At 41.2% G+C, this 26897-nt stretch overlaps 1 protein-coding gene across 1 annotated transcript in view; it reads left to right on the top strand.

The window, feature by feature from the left end:
- The window catches only part of LOC132825298 (kinesin-like protein KIF19), a 303850-nt gene that overhangs the window by 142104 nt on the left and 134849 nt on the right, over nt 1–26897 (top strand). The window contains exons 10-11 of the mRNA XM_060840402.1: nt 4935–5091; nt 22902–23076. Of these exons, the coding sequence (XP_060696385.1) occupies nt 4935–5091; nt 22902–23076 (332 nt within the window). The remainder of the gene's footprint in view (nt 1–4934; nt 5092–22901; nt 23077–26897) is intronic.

The raw sequence follows: 26897 nt of genomic DNA, 5'->3' as shown, positions 1-26897 counted from the left end.
TCACACAACACCACGTTATAGCCCAACAGGTTTAATTGGAAGCACACCAGCTTTCAGAGCAAAGCTCCTTCATCAGGTGGAGGTGGTCTGCAAATCATGACTACTATAGATCTCCAGGGAAAGTGTGGGAAGAGAGAGAGAGAGAGAGAGAGAAAGAGGGTGGGATGTCAGTCATTTAGAAACTGTGCCTGCACGCCCATCAGTCCAGGACTGTTCTTGGCAGCACTTTTAATCACTGTCAACAAAAGTCGCGATCAGTGTTGGACACACGTCTTTCATAGAACATAGAACATAGAAAAATACAGCGCAGTACAGGCCCTTCGGCCCTCGATGTTGCGCCGACCGAAGCCTACCTAACCTACACTAGCCCAATAACCTCCATATGCTTATCCAATGCCCGCTTGAATGACCATAAAGAGGGAGAGTCCACCACTGATACTGGCAGGGCATTCCATGAACTCACAACCCGCTGAGTAAAGAATCCACCCCTAACATCTGTCCTATACCAACCCCCCCTTAATTTAAAGCTGTCCCCTAGTAACAGCTGACTCCATATGCGGAAAAAGGTTCTCACTGTCAACCCTATCTAAACCCCTAATCATCTTGTACACCTCTATCAAATCTCCCCAAAACCTTCTTTTCTCCAATGAGAACAGCCCCAAGTGCCTCAGCCTTTCCTCATACGATCTTCCTACCATGCCAGGCAACATCCTGGTAAACCTCCTCTGCACCCGTTGCAGTGCCTCCACATCCTTCCTATAGTATGGCGACCAAAACTGCACACAATACTCCAGATAAGGCCGTGCCAGAGTCTTATACAACTGCAACATGACCTCAGGACTCCGGAACTCAATTCCTCTACCAATAAAGCCCAGTATGCCATATGCCTTCTTCACAGCACTATTCATCTGGGTGGCAACTTTCAAAGATCTGTGTACATGGACACCAAGATCCCTCTGCTCATCCACACTACCAAGTAGCTTACCATTAGCCCAGTAATCCATCTTCTTGTTACTCCTACCAAAGTGAATGACTTCACACTTAGCTACATTGAACTCCATAATGTAATGCTTCTGTCAAGACCTCGAGGTCTCCTTCAGATAATCTGATTTTTGGATAATTGGTATTCAGATAATCAAGGTCCCCTGTACATGAACATCGAGATTTTTCTGCTCATCTACACTACCATGAACCCAGTACTCTGCATGCCTGTTACTCCCAAAGTGAATCACCTCACACTTTTCCACATTAAACTCCATTTTTCACCTCTCAGCCCAGCTCTACAGCTTATCTATGTTTCTCTGTAACCTACAACATCCTTTGTCACTATCCACAATTCATCCTTCTATGCCCTCACCCAGGTCATTTATAAAAATGGAGGTTCATGGATAGAAGATTATTCGCTCTCCTTTTCCTGAGTCTGTGACTGGCTGTGGCTGATTCTCTTGATGCTGGCTGGACTCTTAATGAACAACACCAGAGATCAGGGATCCCCAGTTACACTGACAGTCAGTTTCCCTTATCGCCTGCCAAATCCGGATTTAATCTGAGCTGTTGCACCTCCTCTCATGTCTGAATGAGCTTTGTGAGTGTTAGTTGAGCTGTGAATGGTTCTCCAATTAAAGTGAGCAGTTTCTGATAGTTTTGAATGTTCATTATTACTCTTAGATAGGTAGAAGGTTAAGATGTTGCTGGTAGTGTAAGGTCTTCGCATTCAAAGGCAAACAGTTTATATGTAATACAATGGTGTGGGAATGTTTTGTATCACTGTGTCCGAGCAAACTGATGAAAAGTTGAGTGGTTTTGTAATTTAGTAGGCTCCAGAATGTCTCAGTTATTGGCTCTGCAGGCTGGTGTTCATTGTTTTTAGCTGAGATGTTTGTGGGGTCTTGTTGTAGCTTTACAAGCTAAACCCTTTCTCCCCTAGGCTTGCATAATGCCTAGTCTGTCTCAGCCAGAGAGCTCAGTGAATCTCTATTCAATGTGAATTCCACAAACTCATGTCCCAAGTTCAGAGAGCTTTAGTCCAGGGTATCTGATGGGAATGTTTGCCCCACTTTACAGTTCACATGTACTATGCAAATTGGTGGTGTGGTAGATCATGAGAAGGATAGCCTGAGATTGCAAGAAGATGTGGACAGAATCATAGAATCTGTATAGCATAGAAGCAGGCCATTTGGCCAATAGAGATTGCACCGACCCTCTGATGAGCATCCCACCCAGACCCTATCCCTATAGCCCCGCATTTACCATGACTAAACCACCTAGCCTGCACATCTCTGGAAACTGTGGCAATTTAGCTTGGCCAACGCACCTAATAGACTCAGCAGATCAGCTGATAGTGGCAAACGGAATTCAGTCTGGATAAATGCCAGGTGATGTACTTAGGTGAGACAACAAGGCAGAGGAATTTATGATAAATAGTAGGAACCTAAGGATCACTGAGGATCAGAGGGACCTTGGTGTGAGGAAAAACTATTCACCCACATGTTTGTGGGAATTTGGAACTCTCTGCCTATGAGAGCGTAGAGGCAAAACCCTTCATGACATTTAAGAAACATTTTAGATGTATACTTGGGATTCCAAGGTATGCAATGCTATAGGCTAAGTTCCAGAAGATGGGATTTGAATGGTTAAGTGGTTGTTTCGATCAGTGCAGATTTGATAGGTCAAAGGGCCTTTTTCTATAATGTTCTGAACTCAATGACTCTAATCCACAACCATCTTATGTGCCAGGTTTGACTCCCAACAAATGGAGAGTTCCCATTGATTCCAGTTTTGCTTGAGATTCCTGATGCTGCACTCAATCAAATGTGGCAAGGCTGATTACTCTCCCCTTATATTTGGAATTCAACTCTTTTGTCCATGTTTGAACCATGGAGGTTCAACAACTGAGGTCAGCTTGGAACCCTAACTGAATGTCAGTGAGCAGGTTATTGCTAGGCAGGTGCTGATTGACCTCTTGTATCATGTTGCTGATGATTTACCAATGAATTGGTAATTGGCTGGATTGGATTTCTCTTGCAATTTGTGTATAAAACTTACTGCGGCAATATTTTTGGGTAGATGCCAGTGTTTTAAACTGTATGGGACGGAACGGCGGCACGGTGGCTCAGTGGTTAGTACTGCTGCCTCACAGCACCAGGTCCCAGGTTCGATTCCAGCCTCAGGTGACTGTCTGTGTGGAGTTTGCACATTCTCCCTGTGTCTGTGCGGGTTTCCTCTGGGTGCTCCGGTTTCCTCCCACAATCCAAAGATGTGCGGGTCAGGTGAATTGGTCATGCTAAATTGCCCACTAGTGTTAGTGTTAGGAGGGAAATGGTTCTGGGTGACTCTTCGGAGGGTCGGTGTGGACTGGTTGGGCTGAAGGACCTGTTTCCACACTGTAAGGAATCTAATCTGTACTGGAATAACTTGGCTGGGGGGGGGCATAGCTAGTTCTGGAGTTGCCATCCTGCAAATAAAGTCATAACATTTTCCAACTGAAACAAGACAATTCAAATCAATAATATATAGAAAGAAGAGAGTTTTATTATTTATATTATATTCTTTACATTACAAGGCACTTAAATTTAAATAAGTCCTTCCATAATTTCAGAATATCTCAAAGATGACATAAATTGGTGGAATGTAGAAAACACATCAGCCACTTGTACACAGCACTTCCCACAAACAACAGTGCAATAATGACCAGATCACTGATGTGTGCTAATAATTGTCTGGAAAAAAGGAAAACTGTTTTACAGAGTCATGAGACTTTTAACGGTTTCATAGCTGGACAGATAAAGCCTTTCGTCAACAAAGAGCCAAATCTCACTGTCTCTGAATCATCAGACTCTGGACTGAACTAGCGTGACAAAACCCTCAGGAAGTCCTGATATGTGGACCAAATAGGAATTATTGGGTAGATGAAACTTGCTTCTTACCTCCTCAAAAAATTCTGATAGATTTGTCGGGTATGACTTCCCCTTGACATAGCTGTGCTGACTCAGCATCTTTTCACCATGCACTTCTAAGTACAGTGCCCTACAATCTCATCTTTAATAATGGACCCGAAATCTTATGATCTATAGGTCAGGCTAACTGGCCTATAGTTTCCTGTCTTCTGTCTCCCTCCCCTCTTAAACCCTCTTAAGGTTGGCATGGTGGCTAGCATTGTTGCCGCACAGTACCAGGGACTGGGGTTCGATTCTACCCTTGGGTGACTGTGCATGGAGTTTGTGTATTCTCCCTGTGACTGTGTGAGCTTTCTCTGGGTGCTCCAGTTACCTCCCATAGTCCAAAGATGTACAGGTTAGTTGAATTGACCCTGCTAAATTGCCCATAGTATCCAGGGATGTGCAGGCTAGGTGGAGTAGTGATGGGAAATGCAGGGTTACAGGGATAGGGCATGGGGTGGATCTGCGTGGGATGCTCTTTGGAGGGTCAGTGTAGACTCTTTAGGCCAAATAGCCTGCTTCCATACTGTAGGATTCTATAATTCTAAACAGGGGCTTCACATCTTTCTGTGACATCCAGAAGGTTCCAGAAGAATTGCTCAGTAGCATTGGGTCAGGTGAAGGTTCATACCATGCTGCTCAGAAGATTCAGATCCAGTGTGAGACTTCTTTCCTACGCTCCTATGTGTAAAAGAAATCTGATGTTAAAGCAGAAAATGAAAATGTTGGTTGTTCACAGCCATGCTAAAAGATCTGAAGAGAAAAGATTAGGGATTATTGGGGTGACATGCAGTGGTAGCAGGGAGAACAACTCCACAAATTACAATGTTATGCCCCTCCTGCCTGGTTCCCATTGTTCTTCCCAGTGATACTGATGGTCCTGGACAATCCGTTTCATATAATGTCACTTTGGCTAAACTGTTGTTTCTATTCTCAATGTATTTCCTCTGGACTCCATTTCACAGTTTCTGATTGGAGATTTGTTACACTTTTAAGGTGAAACGAAACCTGCTCAACATCTCGTACCACATTACGCAGTACACCAACATTATAGCTGATCTGAGGAAAGAGATTGAGCAGTTGAAGTTGAAGATTGAAGAACAGGGGCCAGAACGGAAAAAATCTGAGAAGGCCAATATAAGGGACATCCAAGGTAGGTTCAGGGTTTTGGAAATGAAGAGATATTGTTTGAGGAGTGTCCAGCCTCCACCATGTATGGCCCAAAAGTATTTATGCTAACATTTCTAAACTGTTGGTTCGTTGCAAATTGGTGGAGCTTGACTGAAGATTTGGAAAAGGTTTTTCATGTGGGTGAGAACATTGTTAAACTCACACAGTCCAATATTGCTGATGTTATAGGAATCTATAACTGAACATTATATTGGATCTGTTGAGCTCCAGAGCTGAAAATGTGTTGCTGGAAAAGCGCAGCAAGTCAGGCAGCATCCAAAGAGCAGGAGAATCGATGTTTCGATTCAGGAACCTGAAGAAGGGCTCATGCCCAAAACGTTTATTCTCCTGCTCTTTGGATGCTGCCTGACCTGCTGCGCTTTTCCAGCAACACATTTTCAGCTCTGATCTCCAGCATCTGCAATCCTCACTTTCTCCTCTGTTGAGCTCCAGGGAACTAGAGACCCATGAACATTATTGGACTGGACATCTGTGTGTGAGAACCAAGGTTTGGCTCTGCAATGCATTTGGATGGATGGTTGTAGACCCCTATCAGACAGTTTGCAGATGATAAGGGTGGGGTCTGTGGAATTCCCAAGGTGACCTTCCCACTGCTCTGGAAATACAAAGCAACTTCTCATAGAATCACTACAGTGTGGAAACATTTGGCCCAACAAGTCCACACTGACCATCCCAAGAGTTACCCATCCAGACCCATCCCCTTGCCCTATTACTCTACATTTGCCCTTGTCTAATACACCCTGAACACTAGGGGCTATATAGCATGGCCAGTTCACCTAACCTGCACATTTTAGATTGTGGGAGGAAACAGAGCACCTGGAGAAAACCCACCCAAATAGTCGCCCAACGCTGTAATCGAACTTGGGTCTCTGGCACTGAGGCAGCAGTGCTAGCCACTGAACCGCTGTGCTATCAAAATTATTGTCATTTAGATGTCAGACTTCAATCAAGTTAGAAAACAATTTGTAAATATGAGTGAAAGGATTAAGCCAGCCACTTTATGAAGGATTTTATAGTATGAAGGTAGGGTCACAGCTTCATCACCACCTTCCAGTATACAGTGAAACAAAAGCTATCTTTTTACAGTTATTTTTTCATGGGATGTGGGTTTTACTAATAAGGCTGGCATTTTTGGCCTTCTCACTAATTAATCTTTCGAAGATGGTGGTGAACCACTGCAGACCATGTGGAACAAGTATATGTAGCCATTCAGCATAATTCAGTGACTTGTTCCACCATTTCAGGGTACAGTTACCAAGCACACTGCTGTATGTCTGGAGTCCTATGTAAACCAGACAAGGTAAGGATGGAAGATTTCCTTCCCTAAAAGGTATTAAAAGTGAATTGGTCTTTTTTAGTCATTTCATGGGACCATTGCTTCAATTCCAGATTTATTAATTGAATTTAAAATCCTGCAACTGTTTTGGTGAGTTCCGAACACATGTCCTCTAAGCATTAGCTGAGGCCCTGAATTTTGAGACCTCTACTGTTACCATTACATCACCATCTCCAATTTTACAGGTCTAGCCTTTGTGGCTTTAAAGAAACATAAGGAACAGGCTAATTTTCTCTAATCTGATATTATGTTCTTGTCCTTATATGAGTTGTTATTTTCTAAATTATTAAGAACCAGGATAGAGGTATACTTCAAACCATCAACATTTCCCTTTATTTTGTTTATGTCCTGTCTCTCCCCCTGCCTCCCCTTGTCTTGTTTATATTGGTTTTCTGTCAGCAGAGGAGACCTATTCTATTCATACCAACAAGAACACTTATTTCAAATCCATAGCTCTCCTCTCTTTCTATTAGCACTTTCTTTATCTTTTGCTCTGTACATCCTCACATTCTGATTTAATTGCTTTTTCTTCCCTTTTGTCAACAGAATAAAAAATATTGTTTTCCAGCCCCCTTCAGTTCCACAGAACAGTCATATCAGACATGAAATGTTAAAGTTAACAAAAATTAATTGATATGGCTTTCTTATGGGAGTGAGCTCCACATTTCTTACAAACTTTTCCAGAAGTAATGTTTCCTGAATGGTGTGGTTTGAATTCCTAGGATCCCTTTGTCCAAACCTTCCCTACCCATGGAAGGAAATACTTGCCATAGAAGGGAGTTCAGCAGAGTGTCAACAGATTAATCCCTAGCTTAATCCCTGCAGGATTGTGAGGCGGGATGGACCAAAGTACACCTATTTTCAAATACTTTGATGAATAAGAGGAGATCTATTGGAAAGTACATAATTCGTACAGTGCAAGAAGCAGGAACGAAATTTTTTCCTGTCCGATGGCTGTGGGACCAGGGGACAAAAGTCAGGATGAGGACATTTAAAGACTGTGATGAGAAGGAATTTCTTCACACAGAAGATGGTGAAGTTTTAGAATTCTCTGCCCCAAAGGCTTGTGAGGGCTCAGTCATTGTATACATTCAAGACAGAAATCAACAGGTTTCTGAAAATTAATTATGTGAATGCATGTGGAGATGGAGTGGGAAAGTGGCATTGATATAGATATAGTGCATGGTCTCATTGAATGGTGGAGTAGGCTCGATGGGATGAATGGCTTCCTATGTTTCTGTGGCCCTGGAATCTTAATTTACCCAAAAAGAGTCAAAAGTCGCATGACACCAGGTTATTGTCTGACAGGTTTGTTTGAAACCACAAGCTTTTGGAGCACTGCTCCTTCTTCAGATGAAGGCTTTGCGGTGTAACGAGGTTAGATACTTGCTGCAAGATTTAGCCTCTGACCTGCTCTTGTATCTACTGTGTATGTGACAATTCCATTTCAGTTTCTGGTCAATGGTAACTTGCAGGATGTTCAAAGTGGTGGATACAATGATGGTAACACCATTTCATGTTAACAGGCCAAGGTGAGATTTGGTCTTATTGGAGACAGTCATTGCTTGATAATTGTCTGATACAAGTGTTACTTACCACTTTTCAGGAAAACTTTGATTTGCGCAGGCCTTGCTGATTTTAGGCATGGACTATTTCAGTATTTCAGGAGTGATCCTGAACATTGTGGAATCATCACTGAACATCTCAACTTCTAACCTTAAGATCGAGGGAAGGTCATTGGTGAAGCAGCTGAAGATAGTTGGGCCTCCTAACATTTGAAAGCCACTTAAAAACCACTTGAACACATCTACAAGGCAGAAGTCAGGGGTGTAATGTGGATGCTATAAATCAGAAACAAAGACGCAGCAGGTCTGACAGCATTTATTCAGAGAAATCAGAGTGACCCTTTCCTCCGAATTGTTCCAGCAATTTCTTTATAATGGAATATTCCCACACTTGCCTGAATGAGTGCAGCTTCAACCATGAGGCATTCCTGCAGAGATGTCCAGGACTGAGATGACTGACTTCCAATAACCACAACCATTTTGTCCCAAGTATAACCACTGGAGAGATTTCCTCCTGATTAAAAATGATGCATGAGCTAAGGAGGCAGAAAAAGTTTTTTTGCTGGAGACATTTTACTGATCCAAAGGATAAATGAATGTTGCACCTTGGGGCTGGAGGTGGAAGTCTTATGTCCTTCAGCTGCAATGGCACAAAGCTGTTCCTCTGGCTTGCCTCCAGCTGACATTAGCAGGGATGTAAAATTTTCCCAGGCAGCATTATCCTGCTCAGAAACCCATTTTAACCTTTCTCGAGATGGTTAGTTCACATACAAGACATAAACTCCAACTGTGTCAGGAATGTCTGTGCACAAGTTGGGTCTTTGATAGGGTAACAGACAGGTCCTTTTATATCTCAGCCAACATACAATTCCCAGAACATTCTTCCACATATTTCTATGATGTTTTTGATAAATTGAAAATTTTCAGGGTATTATAGAGCTATTTGTTCCAGATCAGTCAGTAGACTGATTGATCAGTTATCAGTGACAGCCAGAGTTGTAGATAACTGTTTGGCTTAGCTCAGCAGTCAGATTACTGGATCAGAAGAGAGCATCAGCTTGATATCAATGACATTGCTAGAGGTGACTAATTATTGCATTGAGACTGCACTTCAGTCACTTGTAGTCCTTGTGATTACACAGATTGTGCAGTACCTGTGTTTCAGATACAGAGTAGATGTTTTGGGTCAAGACCTTGATTAGAATTGGTGCTGGGCCAACATTGATCTGAAAACTTGTTAATTCTGTTTCTCTCTCCGTGGATTACTGGCAGAACTGCTGAGTTTATGAAGCAGTTTCTGTTTTGATTTTGCACCTCCCAGGATCTGTGGTATCTTGCTGTCACAACTGATTGAATCAAGGGTATTTCGCTCGCCCTCCTGAAATTTCATATCTGAACGTTAAAGATGTTAGCTGCTCTGAGAAATATTAGACAAAAAATAAAGTTAGTTCTAGTAGATTAAGACTACAGTAATTTTCCAACCAAAATTGTTTGGCAAGATTCAATAGTAACATTTTAAAAGAATATGTTAATATAAATAATTCATAATGAAGCAGAGGGTTTAAAAGTAAACAATGGAGAATATACCTGGACCAAGGAAATAAAATTTTTTACAAATAACAATTTATTCCATTTCTTTCCCTGTATCTTTCAAGGTCTGTGCCTGTGTCTTAGATTAAAATGCATTGAGATCTGGAAATTCCTGATGGCTGGCATGATTTGAATCAAGTATTCCTAATCCAGTTCCTCGACTGAGCACAGGCTGGAACATGAGCCACCTCATAAATTGGGCACACATGAACATTAAATTGCTAATGTCATGAGAAGCTGCTCAATGCACATAATAATCATGTACAACATACTGAGGCACATTAGGAACAATGAAGTGATTGAATCAATCTGACTCCAACATTACCTGGCTTGAGAATATGTAGCTTAGTGTCCAACAAGTAATGCAGAACATTGTTTGTTACTCAGTGCTGAGCATCTTAAACTTGATGACTAAAGAAATTAATTGGAAAACTTCAGGGCAGATTGTATTTTTCTCTTAACATGGCTGTGGGCATCTTGGCTGGGTCTGTCTTTGTACTTGCCCCTAATTGCCAGGTAAAGGTGGCAGTAAGCTGGCTTCTTGAACCACTGCAGACTGTATAGTAAGAACTCCCACGGTGTTGACAGGGATTTATTCCATACATTTGAAGGGGTTTAGTCTGGTCCATAACAACACACGTGCGCACACACACAAACACACACAGAATACACATGGACAGTGGGGAGAGAACAAGAAAGATAAAAAGTGTTTTTTCTCCATACAGCATGATGGCGCAATGGGTTGGCATTGCTGCCTCACAGTGCCAGGGACGTGGGTTTGATTCCAGCCTCAGGTGACTGTATGTGTGGAGTTTGCATATTCTTCCCTGTATCCCATGTGGATTTGCTCTGGTTTCTTCCCACAATCCAGAGATGTGCAAGTTAGCTGAATTGCCCATAGATTTTAGGAATGTGTAAGTTAGGGGTAAATGTAGGGGATGGGTCTGCGTGGGTGACTCTTCAGAGTCAGTGTGGACATGTTGGGCCATATGGCCTGATTCTATGAAATGAAAGTCCATTTAGTTGTTCTTTTTTTTGCTGATTTTTATAGTCATAGACTCATACAGCGTGAAAACAGACACTTCAGTCTAATCAGTACATGCTGACCATAATCCCAAGTTAAACTAGTCCCACCTGCCTGCATTTGGCCCACATTTCTTATTCATGTACTTATCCAATTGTCTTTTAAATGTTGTAACTGTAGCAGCCTCCAATCCTTCCTCTGGAAGTTTATTCCACACACAATCTATTCTCTGTTTAAAAAGGTTGTCCCTCATGTCGATTTTAAATCTTTCTCCTCCAGAGAAAAGACATCTATCACTCACCTTGTCTATATTCCTCATGATTTTATAAACCTCTATAAGGTCACCCTTCAACCTTCTACACTCCAATGAGAAAAGTCTCAGCCTATCAAGCCTCTCCTTATAACTCAAACCCTCTATTCTCAACAACATCCTGGTAAATCTCTCCAGCTTAATACTATCTTTTCTATAACAGAACTGGACATAGTACTCCAGAAGAGGCATCATCAACGTCATGTACAACCTCAACATGATATCACAACTCCTATACTCAAATGGTCTGAGCAATGAAGGCAACCATGCTAAATGCCTTAACCAGTCTTTCTACATGTGATACAAACTTCAAAGAACTATGCACCTGATCCCCTGTTCTACAATGTTATCCAGGGTCTATGGTTAATTGTAGAAGTCCTGCCCTTGTTTATTTGACCAAAACGAAATATCTCGTATTTATCCAAATTAAACACCATCTGCCACTCCTCAACACATTGACCCAATTGATCAAAATCTATTTGTAATCTTAGATAACCTTCTTCACTGTCCCCTATGCCACTAATTTTAGCCTTATTTGCAAACTTTCCAAACATGCCTTCTATATTCTCATCTAAATACTTTACATAAATGACCAACAAAAATGACCCAACACCAATCCCTCCTGACTTTCCTTTTTCAGGTACTTCCAATAGTTTGCAAAAGGTGCAGGGTGACTGGTTCACTTGCAAAACATCACTGATTTATCAATTAAAAGTCACATAGAATTGAATTTATTGTCACATATACCAAGGCACAGTGAAAATCTTTGTCTTGCGAGCAATACAGATAGATCATATAGTTAAATAGCATGGATAAGTAAATATAGGTAAACAGCAGCAAAAACAAAAACAAAAACACAGGTATAGGCAAATGCTAAGACTTCAGTAGTCTACCAGCAGTAGGGTAGAAACTGTTTTGAAACCAGCTGGTGCGTGTGCTCAGGCTTCTGCACCTTCTCCCCAATGGTGGAGGTTGTAGAAAAGCATTGCCAGAGTGGGATGGATCTTTGAGAATGCTGCCGGCCTTTCCTTGACAGTGGGCCTGGTAGATGGATTTGATAGATGGGAGGTTGGCCTTTGTGATTGTCCAGGCCAAGTTCACCACTCTCTGTAACCATCTCTGATCTTGAATGGTACAGTTGCCATACCAGGTAGTAATGCATCCAGACAGAATGCTCTCGATGATGCACCTCTAAAGGTTGGCAAGGGTATTCACCGTCATGCCAAATTTTCTCAGCTGCCTGTTGTTGTATCTTTGTAACCAGTGTGTCCACATGAAAAGTTCAAGACAGCTTGCTGTTGACAACCACTCCCAGGAGCTTGACACTCTTCACTTGTTCCATCTCTGTGCTGTTAATGTGGAGGGGGGTATGAGTAACATCCTGCCAAAAGTCCTTGGTTTTGCTGGCATTGAGAGCTAGGTTGGTTGCAGTGCACCATTTTCCCATAGAAATATAGAAAATTGGACTGGGGTAGGCCGTTCAAACTTTCATGCCTGCTCAGCTGAAAATGTGATCATAGCTGATTACCCAACTCAATACTCTGTTCCCACTTCCTTCCTTATAGCCCCAAGTGCTATATCCAACTATTTCTTGAAATCACACAACATTTTGACATCAACCAATTTCTAAGGCAGAGAATTCTACAGAGTCAAAACTTTCTGGTGGAAGAAGTTTTTCCTCATCTCAGTCCAAAATGGCCTACATTATTTTCTTCAACTGTGACCCCTGTTTCAAGAACATCCTTCCTGTTTATCCTGACTAGTCCTGTTTGAAGTTTAGGAGTTTCCAGAAGATACCCCCTTCACTTTTCTTTGTCCTGACCACTCCAGATTTTCTTCCTACATCAGTCCTGCTGACCTAGGATCTTGTAACCTTTGTTGAACATTCTTCATAGCCAGAGTATCCTTCCTCAGATAATGATACCAAACTTACATACAGTACTGCAGGTGTGGTCTTCTTCTTATTCATTCATTGGAGAAGAGTGTTGCTGGGTAGGCTAGCATTTATTGCCCATCCCTAATTGCACAGAGTGCAACTGAGCGTTAACCACATTGCTGTGGGTCTGGAGTCACATGTAGGCCAGACCAGCTTACAATGGCACTCATGTCCTATCCTAAAGGGACATGAGTGACCCAGATGTGTTTTTCTGACATTCTTAATTCCAGATATTTGCTGAATTCAAGTTCCATCATCTGTCATGGTGGGATTCAAACCTGGGTCCCCAGAACATTACCTTCTTCTCCTCACTAAGACCCTGCACAATTGCAGTAAGATATCTTTGCTCCTGTCTGAAATCCTCTCACTAAGAAAGCCCACATACCACCGATCTTCTTTGCCACCTGCTGCACCTGCATACTTACTTTCAGCAACTGGTGTACATAATACCTAGGTCTCATTGAATTTTCTCTTTCTATCAACATTAAGATAATAATCTGCCTTCCTGTTTTCCTAACCAAAGTGCATAACATTTAACTCCACATTTATTCACATTATACTTCATCTGACGTGCATTTGCCTTCTCACTTAGCTTATCCAAATCAGACTGAAGCATCTCTGCACCTTTATAATTATAGAATTTCTACAGTGTGGAAGCAAGGTATTCACTCCATCAAGTCCACACTGACCCTGCGAAGAGCATCCCACCCAGACACACAGACTCCTCACACCCCCACCCCTCCAAATCCCTGTAACCCTGTATTTCACATGGCGAATCCAACTAATCTGTGCAACCTGGGCAGTATGGGCAATTTAACTTGGCCATTCCACCTAACCTGCACATCTTTGGACTGTGGGAGGAACCCCACACAGGCACAGGGAGACTGTGCAAACTCCACACAGACAGTCACTCAAGGGTGGAATCTTCTATCAGTTCACCCTCCCACTCAGTTTTGTCCAGCTTACTGCAATTTCTGAAGGAAAAATGAACTCATTCTCTACAGGTTTAATGTTAGACTCAGGGAAACAGTGCCAGAACTATTTCTCTGTAATGTGTTCCCAGCACCAAGCTGTTCAGGTACCTGACAGCCAAACATATGGTTGACAAGCAAAAGGTCATTGCCATCAGTAACTGATCATCAGTCCATAGATCAATCAACTTCTTGTTGCCACCCAGTTGTACCTTTACACACAACTTCTTGAATTCAATTCATTGGCAATCATTTCAGTGTGATGTGATGCCTTTGGATGAAGTAACTAGACAAGAATGACAGGATGCAAGGAAGCTCAGAGGAACAAAGAAACCTTGGGGTATCCACAGATCCCTGAAGGTAGCAGGGCAGGTTAATAAGGTAGTTAAAAAGACATACAAGACTTTATCGGTCAAGACATAGATTACAAGAACTGGGGGGATGGAGTTACGTTGGATCTGTAAAGGACTTTGGTTAAGTCAGAGATTAGGTACTGTGTACAATTCTGATCTCTAAACTATGAGAAGGATGTGATCATGCTGGAGAAGGTTCAGAAGAGTTTCACTAGATTATTATTTGGGATGGAGCATTTCATTATGAAGAGTGGTGGATAAGGTTGGGCTGTTTTCTTCAGAGCAGAGAAGGTTGATTCTGTATTAATTATGACTTGTTCAAATAGCTGTATAAATGAAATCCTTGCCATGAGTGTTTGTATACATGCTTTCAAAACATGGATTTTAAATCAGTTCTTTCTCATTTCCATCCACAATTCTCAAAAACAAAGTAACAAGACCCAGACTTGTATATAGCTGGTCCACAGTATCTATGTGGTTGTTCCACAGTATTTATGTGGTTGGTGGGCTGTATTTATATGGTCATTATACTATATTTATATATGGATTGTTCACTACTTATTTAGTTCATGCATGATTCAAATGGCTATTTCATAATATGGCTAGTTCACAGTATTTACAAGTCATTATGCTATAACATGCGTTTCATCAATGTGAATTTGGTATAACGCGATTGACAAATTGGGCATGCGCTTTCTTAAGCATGAACTTTTAAAATATTTGTTGGCTACAACATAATTACATTGCCAACACTTTAAATGCTGTTTCTAAAGCCTGATTTTTCTATAATGTAGGGTTACACAAGAACGCTACCATTGTGTTATAGAGGAACTGGTTATCCCATTGCATTTATGTATTTAGTCCCCTGTATTTATTTGGCTAGACAACATATTACCAGTTTAAGGTATTTATATGTGTTGAGACCATCACTATTTTCTTTTTGTTTTGGTTTGAAACTGTGAGTTGAGGTTAAGACTTGAACTTTGAACAGCTACTTGTTTTAAAGGAGAAGAGACAAAGGCAAATGCTTGTTGTTGGGAACCAGCCTGAAAGACAACACAACTTAACTACTATTCTGCAGAGACAAAATAAATCAGCACTGAGCTGTTGCTATGCTCAGGGTTGGCAGCTGGTCAGAAGTTGAATTGGTCAATCAAAGGAGGATCAGTGCTAACCAGTCAACCAAAGGGAATGTTGATTGGAAAGGAAAAAAAACAATTCTGACACCACTTTTGCAGAAGACAAAGTGATTTTGAAGAGTTTCTGGACTGGCTGCTCTGTTTTCGCTCAATAGTTTTCTCTCCAGAAAATTGTTAAATGTTCTGAGAAAAGAAGCGTAGTGTGTAATAAATAAATATTCCTTGGAGTCTTGCCAAAAAAAAGAAAAAAAAACAGGGAGGTTGTGTTGGAGCTGTACAGAAGCTTCAGTTGGGCCTTAGCTGGAATACTATGTTCAGTTTGGTCACCGGAATATAGGAAGACTATGATTGTACTGGAGCAGGAAAGATGAAATTCATCAGGATGATTCCTTGGACAAGGCACTTTAGCTATGAAAAGCAGCTGATTAGTTTTATTTTGAATTGGAAAGGCTGAGAGGGAATTGTATAAGATTTTAAAGGACATGGACAGGATGGAAAAAGAAACAGCGGTTGTCTTTTGATGAAGGGCCAATAAAAAGGGGTATAGTTTTCAGGAGAAAGGCAAAAGGTTTAGAGGAGATGTGAGGAAAAGTGGTGGTGGGAATCTGGGAAGGTAGTTGAGGCAAGAAATCTCACAACCTTTAAAAGGTACCTGGATGAACACTTGAAACATCTCAACAATCAAGGCTATGGAGCAAGTACTGAAAATAGGACTGGTGTAGAGTTGGGGAAGCATTTGTTGATGCAGAACCAATGGGCATCTTCTGTACTCTGATTCTGTGGTTAAATAGTTGGTCCATAACATTTAAATGTCTGGTCCTCAGTATTTGTATATTGTTTCACTCTATTTATATATGGCTTGTCCACTGCACTTATATGTTTAGACCACTGTATTTGCATACTTGGACAAGAATATGTGTATGGCAAGTCTACAGTATTAAGATGGCAATCCCATTGTATTTAAATGACTGTTAAACTATTTATATGATTAGAGGGAGCAATCTACTGAAGTATTCATATTGTTGGTCCCTGGTATCTTTAGGGTAGCCCACAGTGTTTATATGATTGGTGTGGAAACCATTTTCTTGGCCGTGGCTTCCCTCCTGATTAAGGACCCATTTTGCTGAAGTGCCCCTCACCCAGGACAACAATAGTACTTGGCGTGTAGCTCTGTCTTGCAGCCTCCCGCCCATAGCTTAGGTCGTCTCTCACAAAGATGTAATGTGGATGTGTAGCTTAACTATTCAAAGACGCCTCAACCTGCCTGCTAACTGCTTTCTCACTGTGATATGTTGTTGGTGTGTATATGGCTTAATTATTCAAAGGTGCCTCCTCTTGTCAATTAGCTTCTCTCTCTCTACGATGTATTGCTAACATGTGTTGTTGTTTTTCTAATTAAGGACATCTGTCCTACATTTGATGCGAATTCCTGTGACAAATGTTCGGTGATAACTTTCACTCCTATCTACTTGTGGAATGCGTAACATCAATTACGGCTGACCCCGAAAGCTGACCTTTGATTCAGTACCTCCTCGGACCATCCTGACTCTTTGTAATTAATGGTCAGCCTGTGTCTCAGCCCATGTTTGTTTTGTATATAATCCTGTAACTATCTGCTGTACTTAGAAGTTCTGCTGTGCCATACTTAGGACACTGTGTACATTGTCTAATAAACTGGTTAATGCTTGAGGTCTGCCTTCAGAGATTTTCTTCAACAGTTGGTCTACTATTTTTATATGGCTGTTCTGCATTATCTATGTGGCTCATCCACACTGTTTTCATGTCTTGGTTGAATGACTTCCAGGAAGTTGACAATGTTATGGATAGGTTCTTTTCAAGCTCTGCCTGAAATCAACAGACACGCTACATTTGCCTTGATTTGAAGAGTTTTTCATTTCACCATAAGACTATAAGAAATGGGAACAGGAGTAGGCCATTTGTCCCCTTGAAACTGCTCTGCTGTTCAACAGGATCATGGTTAATCTGACATTTGTCACCTCCATTTTCCTGCCCTTTCTCCATAACGCTTGATTTCCTGCTGATGAAGAATCTACCTCAGCCTTAAATATGCACAAGGAGTCTGCCCCTGACAGTTTTCCATGGCAAGGAGTTACAAAGACTCAACCCTCTGAGGGAAGAAATTCCTCCTCATTTCAGTCTTAAATTGGCACCCCTTTATTCTGAGATTATGCCCTCTGGTGCTAGACTCTGCCATGAGGGGAAATATCTCCTTAGCATTCACCTGTCAAGCCTCTTAAGAAACCTTGATGCTTCACTGAAATCACCGCTCATTCTTCTAAGTTCTAACAAATAGAGTTCCAACCTTTGCTCATAAGACAATCTATCTACACTGGGGATCATCCTTGTGAACTTTCTGGATCTGCCTTCAAAGAAATAATATATTTCCTTAAATAAGGGGATTAAAACTAGTCACAGTACTCCAAAAGTTGCCTGGCCCCCAGATCATTCTCTTCAGCCCAGTGTCCTCCTGAGCTTTGGAATGGTACTAGAGCTGGAGAGTAGTTATAGCAGTGAGGAACAACTGGCAGATACATTAATTTCTGATATGAGTTCTTTCTTAGAGCCATAGAGTCCAACAGTACAGAAGAGGCCCTTTGGCCATCAAAACTGCATTGACTATCTGCCATAGCCTTGAATGTTCTGATATTTCAATTGATTTGGAGATGCCGGTGTTGGACTGGGGTGCACAAAGTTAAAAATTACACAACACCAGGTCATAGTCCAACAGGTTTAATTGGAAGCACTAACTTTCGGAGCGCCGCTCCTTCAATAACCTGGTATTGTGTGATTTTTAACTCTGACATTTCAAGTGTACTTTTTAAACATTGTGAGCTTTCACACCATTGTCATAGCCAGTCATACCTAGAAGAGAGTGAAGTAGAAGGTTGGAAAGACTTCACTGACTTATTAACAGTTATCTTTATCTGCTGCATATTATGATATGGCTGGAAATCCAAAGGTTGATGTTAAGAAGGTGGGTGTGCTGAAAACTTTGAAAAACATAAGGATAGATAAGTCCCATGGGCCAGATGGGTTATACCCAATGATATTACAGGAAGTGAGGGAAGAGGTTGCTGCACTTTTTGCGTCCTCACTGTCCACTGGAGTAGTACCAGAAGGTTGTTCAAGAAAGTGATAATCCTGGGAACTACAGACCAGTCAGTCTTAGGTCTGTGGTGGGCAAATTATTGGAAAGGATTTTGAGAGACAAGATTTATGATTACTTGGAAGACCATAGCTTGATTAGAGATATTCAGCATGGCTTTGTGAGGGGCAGGATATGCCTCACAAATCTTATTAAATTCTTTGAGGATGTGAAAAAATACATTGCAGAGGGTAGAGCAGTGGATGCAGTGAACATGGTTTTTAGCAAGGTGTTTGATAAGGTTCCTCATGGTAGCCTCATTCAGAAAATAAGGAGGCTAGGGTTTCAGAGAAATCTGGCTATCAAGATACAGAATTGGCTGTCCCATAGAATACAGAGGGTGGTGGTTGATGGAAATTATTCAGCCTGGAGCTCAGTGACCAGTGGTGTTCCGCATGGACCTCTGCTCTTTGTGATTTTCATAAATGACTTGAATGAGGAAGTGGAAGGGTGGGTTAGTAAGTTTGCCGATGACACAAAGGTTGGTGGACTTGTGAATAGTATGGAGGGCTGTTGCAAGATTCTTGGCAGTGTGGAGGAACAGAGGGATCTTGGTGTCCATGTCCATTGATCCCTCAAAGTTGCCACCTAAATTGATAGGTTGTTAAGAAGGCACATGGTGTATTGCTTTCATTAGCAGGGGATTGAGTTTAAGAGCTGCTAGGTTATACTGCAGCTGTATAGAACCCTGGTTAGATTGCACTTGGAATATTGTGTTCAGTTCTGATTGCCTCATTATAGGAAGGATGTGGAAGCTTTAGAGAGTGTGCAGAGGAGATTTACCGCAATGCTGCCGGGACTGGAGAGCATGTCTTATGAAGAAATGTTGTGGGAGCTAGGGCTTTTCTCACTGAGAGATGACTTGATAGAGGTGTACAAGATGATGAGGCATAGCCAGGGTAATGGCTCTTACGTGGGGGGAATAATTTTAAGATGATTGGAGGAAGATTTAGGGGAGATGCCAGAGGTTGGTTCTTTACACATAGAGTGGTGAGTGTGTGGAATGCACTGCCAGCGGAAGTAGTAGAGTCAGATCCATTAGGGACATTTAAGCAACTCTTGGATAGATGTATGGAAGACAGTACAATGTAGATTAGTTTGGTCTTCGAGTGGGATAAAGCATAGCATAGCAGTGAGGGTTGAAAGGCCTGTACTCTGCTGTACTGTTCTGTGTTCTATGTTTATTTAAAAATTGGGGGTGTAGTGGATAGCGAAGAAGGTTACCTCAGATTACAATATGATCTTGACCAGATTGGCCAATGGGCTGAGAAGTGGCAGATGGAGTTTAACTCAGATAAATGCGAGGTGCTGCATTTTGGGAAAGCAACTCTTAGCAGGACTTATACACTTAATCGTAAGGCCCTAGGGAGAGTTGCTGATCAAAGAGACCTTGGAGTGCAGGTTCATAGCTCCTTGAAAGTGGAGTCGCAGGTAGATAGGATAGTGAAGAGGGCGTTTGGTATGCTTTCTTTTATTAGTTAGAGTATTGAGTACAGGAGTTGGGAGGTCATGTTGTGGCTGTACAGGACATTGGTTGGGCCACTGTTGAAATATTGTGTGCAATTCTGGTCTCCTTCCTATCGGAATGATGTTGTGAAATTTGAAAGGGTTCAGAAAAGATTGAGAAGGATGTTGCCAGGGTAGGAGGATTTGAGCTATAGGGAGAGGCTGAACAGGCTGGCGCTGTTTTCCCTGGAGCGTCGGAGGCTAAGGGGTGACCTCATAGAGGTTTACAAAATCATGAGGGGCATGGATAGGATAAATGGACAACATCTTTTCCCTGGGGTTGGGGAGTCCAGAACTAGAGGGCATAGGTTTAGGGTGAGAGGGGAAAGCTATAAAAAATTCCTAAAGGGTGACTTTTTCTCACAGAGGGTGGTACGCGTATAGAATGAGCTGCCAGAGGAAGTGGTGGAGGCTGGTACAATTGCAACATTTAAGAGGCATTTGGATGATTATCTGAATAGGAAGGGTTTGGAGGGATATGGGCCAGGTGCTGGCAGTAGGACTAGATTGGGTTGGGACATCTGGTCAACATGGATGAGTTGGACCGAAGGGTCTGTTTCCATGCTGTACATCTTTATGACTCTATGACTCTATAAAAAAAGTCAAAGATTGTTTTGTATTTTTATTGATGGACAGTTTTTATGGAACTGCACAGAATATAGAAACTTGTTACATTGAGAAAATGTCTCCCTCATTAATCAGAAAACAGAATACTATAAATACTTTTCTAATCATGTCACCTCATCTCAAGGTGTTTTTCGAACTCTTAAATTTGAGATTTGCCTGATTTGGAATCATAGCACAAATTAAAAAAAAAACAAAAATCATGAAACAGTATGAAATTAGAAAATTGACTATACATTTGGCTAATGCTGCATTGTAGCTGTTCATGTATTTTGATTTGTATTAGAGTAGATAATGGAACATGGTATGCTTGAGATAGATGTAAGCATTTGAAATTAAATGTATAGACTTCAGCCACAGAAAAGTTTAAAGTTTTATCAAATATACCTGAGTAATTTTAATACTTATAAACTAAAACAGTGAAATAGGTTTTTAATCTACTTTTTTTATTCAATCATGGGATGTGGACATCACTGGCTAGGCCAGAATTTTTTCCCCATCCATAGTTGCCCTTGAGAAGGTGATGGTGAGCTGCCTTCTTGAACTATTACAATCCATGTGTTGTATGTGCTCTGAGGGAGGGAATTCCAGATTTTGGCCCAGCTACAGTGAAGGAACAGCAATATACTTGCAGGTCAGGATGGTGACTGGCTTGCAGAAGAGCTTCCAAGCAGTGGTATTGATCTGCTGCTCTTGTCCCTCTCAATGGAATTGTGTGTGGGTTTGAAATGAGCTAAGAATTTTTGGTGAATTTCTGCAGTGCATCTTGTGGATAGTACACACTGCTGCTACTAAGCATTGATGGTGGAAGGTATAATGGAGGGTGTGGTGGACGATGTGATGGTGTATGTGGTGCCAATCAAATGGCGTGCTTTGCTGTGAATGATGTCAAGTGTTGTTGAAGCAGCAGTCATCCAGACAAGTGGAGAGTATTCCATCACACTCCTGACTTGTGCTTTGTGAATGATAGACAGGCTTTGAAGAGTCAGGTGGTGAGTTATTTGTTGCAGTATTCCTAGCCTCCGAACTCTGCTGTAGCCACAGTATTTATTTGGCTAGTCCTGTTCAGGTTCTGATCAATGGTAACCTCCAGGATGTTGGTAGTCAGAGATTCAGTGATGGTAATGTTATTGTTATGTAACGGCGTGGTGGTTAGATAGTCTTGTATTGAAAATAGTCATCACTTGGTAGTTGACTAGCGCCTCTGTTACTTTGCCATCTTCAATTGTCTTAAAATTAAGGGAAGAATGAATGCAAGAAAGTGGAGGTGGTAATGGCATTAGCTCGTTATGTACATGCTGAGGCTAATGTCATCAAGCCACCACAACAGGCTGAATGAATTTAAATTCAATCAATAAAATCTGAAATTGAAAGCTGTCTCAATAGTGGTGACCATAAAAATCAATGTAATTCACTCATATCCTTTAGGGAAAGAAATCTATCATCCATAATGTAGAAATGCTCATGATGCGACTTCCAGCCAATCCAGAGGTCAAGGCTAATGTTCTGTGAATGTAAGTTCAATTCCCATCTCAGCACTTAGTGGAACTTGAGTTCAGGAATTAAAAGCTCATCTCAGTAATCGAGACCATGAAACTATTATTGATTATTGTAAAACCTCATCTAATTCACTAATCTTCTTCAGGAAAGGAAATCTGCCATCTTTATTTCATCTAGACTACATGTGACTCCAGACTAACAATGTGTCTGATTCTGCCATGCCCCCTGAAATTACCATACAAGTGACTCAGTTCAATAGGAATTAAGGATAGGTAATAAATGTTGGCCTTGCCACTGATGTCCCTTTCCCGTGAAAGAAAAAAATATGGAAAACTGTCAGCAGCATTTTTTGTAAGGTTTGTCTCCCCAGCATGGAAAAATATAGAAGCTGCAAGCAAAATTACAATTGATATAAAGATTTGCGTGGGTAAAAATGTGTTCTGCCAAGTGTGGTCAAATGCTAGGTTCAAGATGGCTGACCTGACAATTCTTTGAAGGTGAAGGGTTCACCTGAGTGAGACTGACCATCATTGTCAAGAACCCTATTACTTATTGGCAGAGAATAGACAGAATATTTTTGCAACAGGTATGGGGAACCTGCTCCCACCTCTGCCAGCCTGCATGGCTGATGAAGGAATAAACTGGGTAATAAATAGCCAATGAGTCGAATTCCTCAAATACAATTCTGGAAAAGCTCCAAAGGAGCAGTAGTCTCTCTTTAATTCATGTATAACTTTGTAATGTAATTCCAGCTGAGGTACAACAACATTCAGTGCAATATAACCGAGAAGAGTTGGACCGACTGAGGGACCAATTAATGATTGCATTTCGGCAACAGATGGAGATTCGTCGCAGCCTCGTGGAACTTGAAAACACCAACATGGAGCTTCACATTGATACTTCCAGACATTTACTAACCGTAGCTGAGTGAGTCCCACAGTATTTTAATAATATCACTACAACATGAACTGCACTGGCTGACGGAATGTAAATGCATTGAACAATGCAGCACTTCCATTACTAATACGGTATGATTCAGTGATTTTATATATGCTTTTGGCATCAGAAAAAAAATGTTTTGATCATGCTGGTTTTCCTACAACCTATTAGAACCACTTTCCCCCCTGACCTGGTGCCAAATTTGAGCTTTTGCTTCCAGCAGGGTATTTGTATCTGATGAGGCAATACTTATGTTAGCTCCTATAAAATTAGAATGATACATGGGTAATATAGTACTGAAAGCTTTAACAGCTCCTGATGGCTGTATATATTACAGTCACATCAGTAACTGGGCTACTATTAATCTATTTGGTTACAAAGGGTCACATACTATGTTTCAAATGGCCTCAATTCACATGGAGTCTGAGACCTTTATACCATGAGGTTATTATTCTACAATACAGTAATGTGATCATGAGCATATTTCTTAAAGATATACCATATGCTAGCTGAGAGATAGAACTCCACACCTCCTTTTGTAACGTTTTACCACAAACAAACGGGTCTGAAGATGGGAAAGGCCTTTGGATTCCAAGGCTTCCAGTACGTTTTCTTGGGGCACGCATGCATCAGCCTAGATTTTCATTGAGTTAGGTTGATTTGGGAGTCCTTTAGAAAGGAGGTCATTCTGACTTTTATCAGAACCCTTTCTGGATTTTCTGATTTTCACCAGACCTTTGTAAGAATGCAGGCTAGTTTGGGATGTGACTCACACCCTGCACTGTCAACAGAGCCAGTTCAGAGATAGGCACAGCTTACCCCACCACAATTTGTAAGCAGTTGAATCAATTTTTAAAGGTTTGTAATTCATGGTGTGGTATTAGTGGGTGGAGTGAGTGCCACCATTCATTTTCCTTTGACTGGATCCAAGGACACTTACTTTCCAGTGGCAGAAGACCAACCAGTAGCAAATTGTCACAAGGTGGGACTCTTATCTTCAATTAATTGCATGATAGCAATCAGGTGCAAGCAACAATGATAAGCTATGCATTGTTATTAAACCTGTGAGGACACTTGTGGATACAGGTGCTCCTTATTTGGAGGACTCTTAATTTCCTGAATACCTTTCATAGCACAACTCTTCTCTGCTGAATTAGGTATGTGCTAGAAGATCAGCTGAAGAGCACTTTATCTCATGGAATTCAGCTGCTTAGTAGAAATAAACAAGCTCTTCTTGTTGATTGATGTATTTTCTTCTTTTTGACCATATTCTGGCTCCCATGGAATTGTATTGCAGTTTAACCTCATTGTATTCATCCATCTCTTTACTCCCAAACTCTGATATAACTATACTTTAAAGTGTACTTCAATAGGTTGGCTATCTTCATTCTCCTCCATGGTTGTTATACTGGTGTATTCAAAGATTTATCCCAATTGGGATTGCTGCTTCCTTAGCATTATCTCTGTTATTAGGTACTCATAATTCTGCTTTGTAAGCTACATAATTTATGTTAAAGAATATTCCTTGAGAATTTAGGTTGTCAGCTCATCCAACATGTAAGTTAGATCTGCAATAACAATTTGTTCTGCAGGCAGTATCATTGTTGGAATGATACTGTGCTTGAGTGGCTTTGGTCACTCGTTATCATCAGTATTTGCTTCTACTCGCAAACAGTGCTGAATTACATTATAGAATAGTACAGTACAAAAATGAGTCCTTTGGCTTACAATGTTATGCTGAACAGGATGCCAAATTAAACTAATCCCTTCTGCCTGCCTTTGGTCTATGTCACTCCATTCCTTGCATTTATATGTGCTTATCTTAAAGGTCCCTATCATATCTGCCTCCACCATTAGCAGCATGTTTCAGACTGCCACCACACTTTTTAAAAAAAACTTGCCCCTCATCTCCTTTGAACATTTTGCCTCTCACCTTAAATTCCCTCTATTTTTAGACATTTCACTTTTGAGGAAAAGATTTTGACTGTCAATCCTTTCTATGCATCTCAATTTTATAAACTTCTATCAAGTCTCTCCTCAGCCTCTGCCGCTCCAGAAAAAAAAACTCATTTTTTAGCCTGTCCTTATAATTAGATTAGATTAGATTACTTACAGTGTGGAAACAGGCCCTTCGGCCCAACAAGTCCACACCGACCCACAACCCACCCATACCCCTACATATACCCCTTACCTAACACTACGGGCAATTTAGCATGGCCAATTCACCTGACCCGCACATCTTTGGACTGTGGGAGGAAACCGGAGCACCCGGAGGAAACCCACGCAGACACGGGGAGAACGTGCAAACTCCACGCAGTCAGTCGCCTGAGGTGGGAATTGAACCCAGGTCCCTGGTGCTGTGAGGCAGCAGTGCTAACCACTGTACCACCGTGCCGCCCCTAATTCATAACCTCTAATCCAGGCAGCATCTTCTGCACCCTCTCCAAAGCCTTCACATCTTTCCTGTAATATAGTGACCAGAATTGAATGCAATACTATAGATGTGGCCTATTCCAAGTCTTATAAAACTGCAACATGACATCCTGACTCTTGTATTCAATTGTCCGACCATTAAAGGCAAGCATCCATATGCCACCTTCACCGTATCTACTTGTGTGGCCGCTTTCAGGGAGCTATGGAGTAAAACCCAAAATCAGGTTCAGCCATTAACTCTAACTCTATACCTTTCCTCAACATTTGATCTCCTAAATTGCAGTCCTTCAAACTTACCTGGATTAAATTCCATCCATTTTCTCTGCCCATATCAGCTGTATCCTTTGACAACCTTCTACACTATCCACAATTCCACTGATCTTTGTATCATCTGCAGACCTACTGACCCATCTATCTACATTTTCATCCAAGTCAATTGCATATCACAAACAGCAGAGATCCTAATCTGGATCCCTGCTGAACACCAAGTTTTGACAATCTACTATGTCATCAGCTGTACGTCCTATTGAATGCAATAGTGTATTTACTCAGCTTAAGATGTCATATTTCGTCTTAAGTTTAAGTAATGCTGCATCTTAAGAACTGTTTTCCCAAGATATCCAATCCTCCTCTTCTTTTTGGCCCACCTCTGATATTAGTTCCAGACAGTATTACTTCTCATATCAAAAAATGCGGTGCTGGAAAAGCACAGCCGGTCAGGCAGCATCAGAGGAGTGGGAGAGTCCATGTTTCGAGCATAAGTTTATGCTCTAAACGTCTGTTCTCCTGCTTTTCTGATGCTGCCTGACCGGCTGTGCTTTTCCAGCACCATGCGTTTCGACTCTGGTCTCCAGCATCTGCAGTCCTCACTTTTTCAACTTGTGTCTTCTTAATATAATTATTTATGCATATTATATTGGAGGTTTTAAATTCCGTAGTGTCTGAATGTTGTCATTTCTTTCCCTTGAAGACTTTTACTATAATTTGTCATGCTTTTTATTTTTAAAGCATTTAAATTGTGTAGTATACCATTGCATTTTTTTGTTTTACTTTTCCTGATGCTTCTTATTCTGTTAAGTAGCAATACTGTATAAGTCCACTGCTTACCGAGACCTTTCTCGTGGCTTTGAAGTTCAATTGGAAGTTAACATTTTCTGGAGGCAAAGTTGATAATTTCCTATCTTTCATGGTCTGATTATATTATGTGCATCCTTTTCCACAATTTCCCAAACACAGTCTTGTGCTTGCAGCCTTAATTAGTTCTTCCCATCTTGACTGGAGGTTAGATTATGAATCTGGCACTTTTATCATGACCTCAACGTCTTGTAACTGTCTTCTTCTGTTCAACTGTATCATCTTTAGCTTTTAAATTATCC

This window comes from Hemiscyllium ocellatum, chromosome 20, assembly GCF_020745735.1.
Source record: "Hemiscyllium ocellatum isolate sHemOce1 chromosome 20, sHemOce1.pat.X.cur, whole genome shotgun sequence".
Classification (NCBI taxonomy): Eukaryota; Metazoa; Chordata; class Chondrichthyes; order Orectolobiformes; family Hemiscylliidae; genus Hemiscyllium; species Hemiscyllium ocellatum.
Note: the sequence above shows the minus strand (reverse complement) of the source record. Positions and strands in the feature narration are given on the sequence as shown.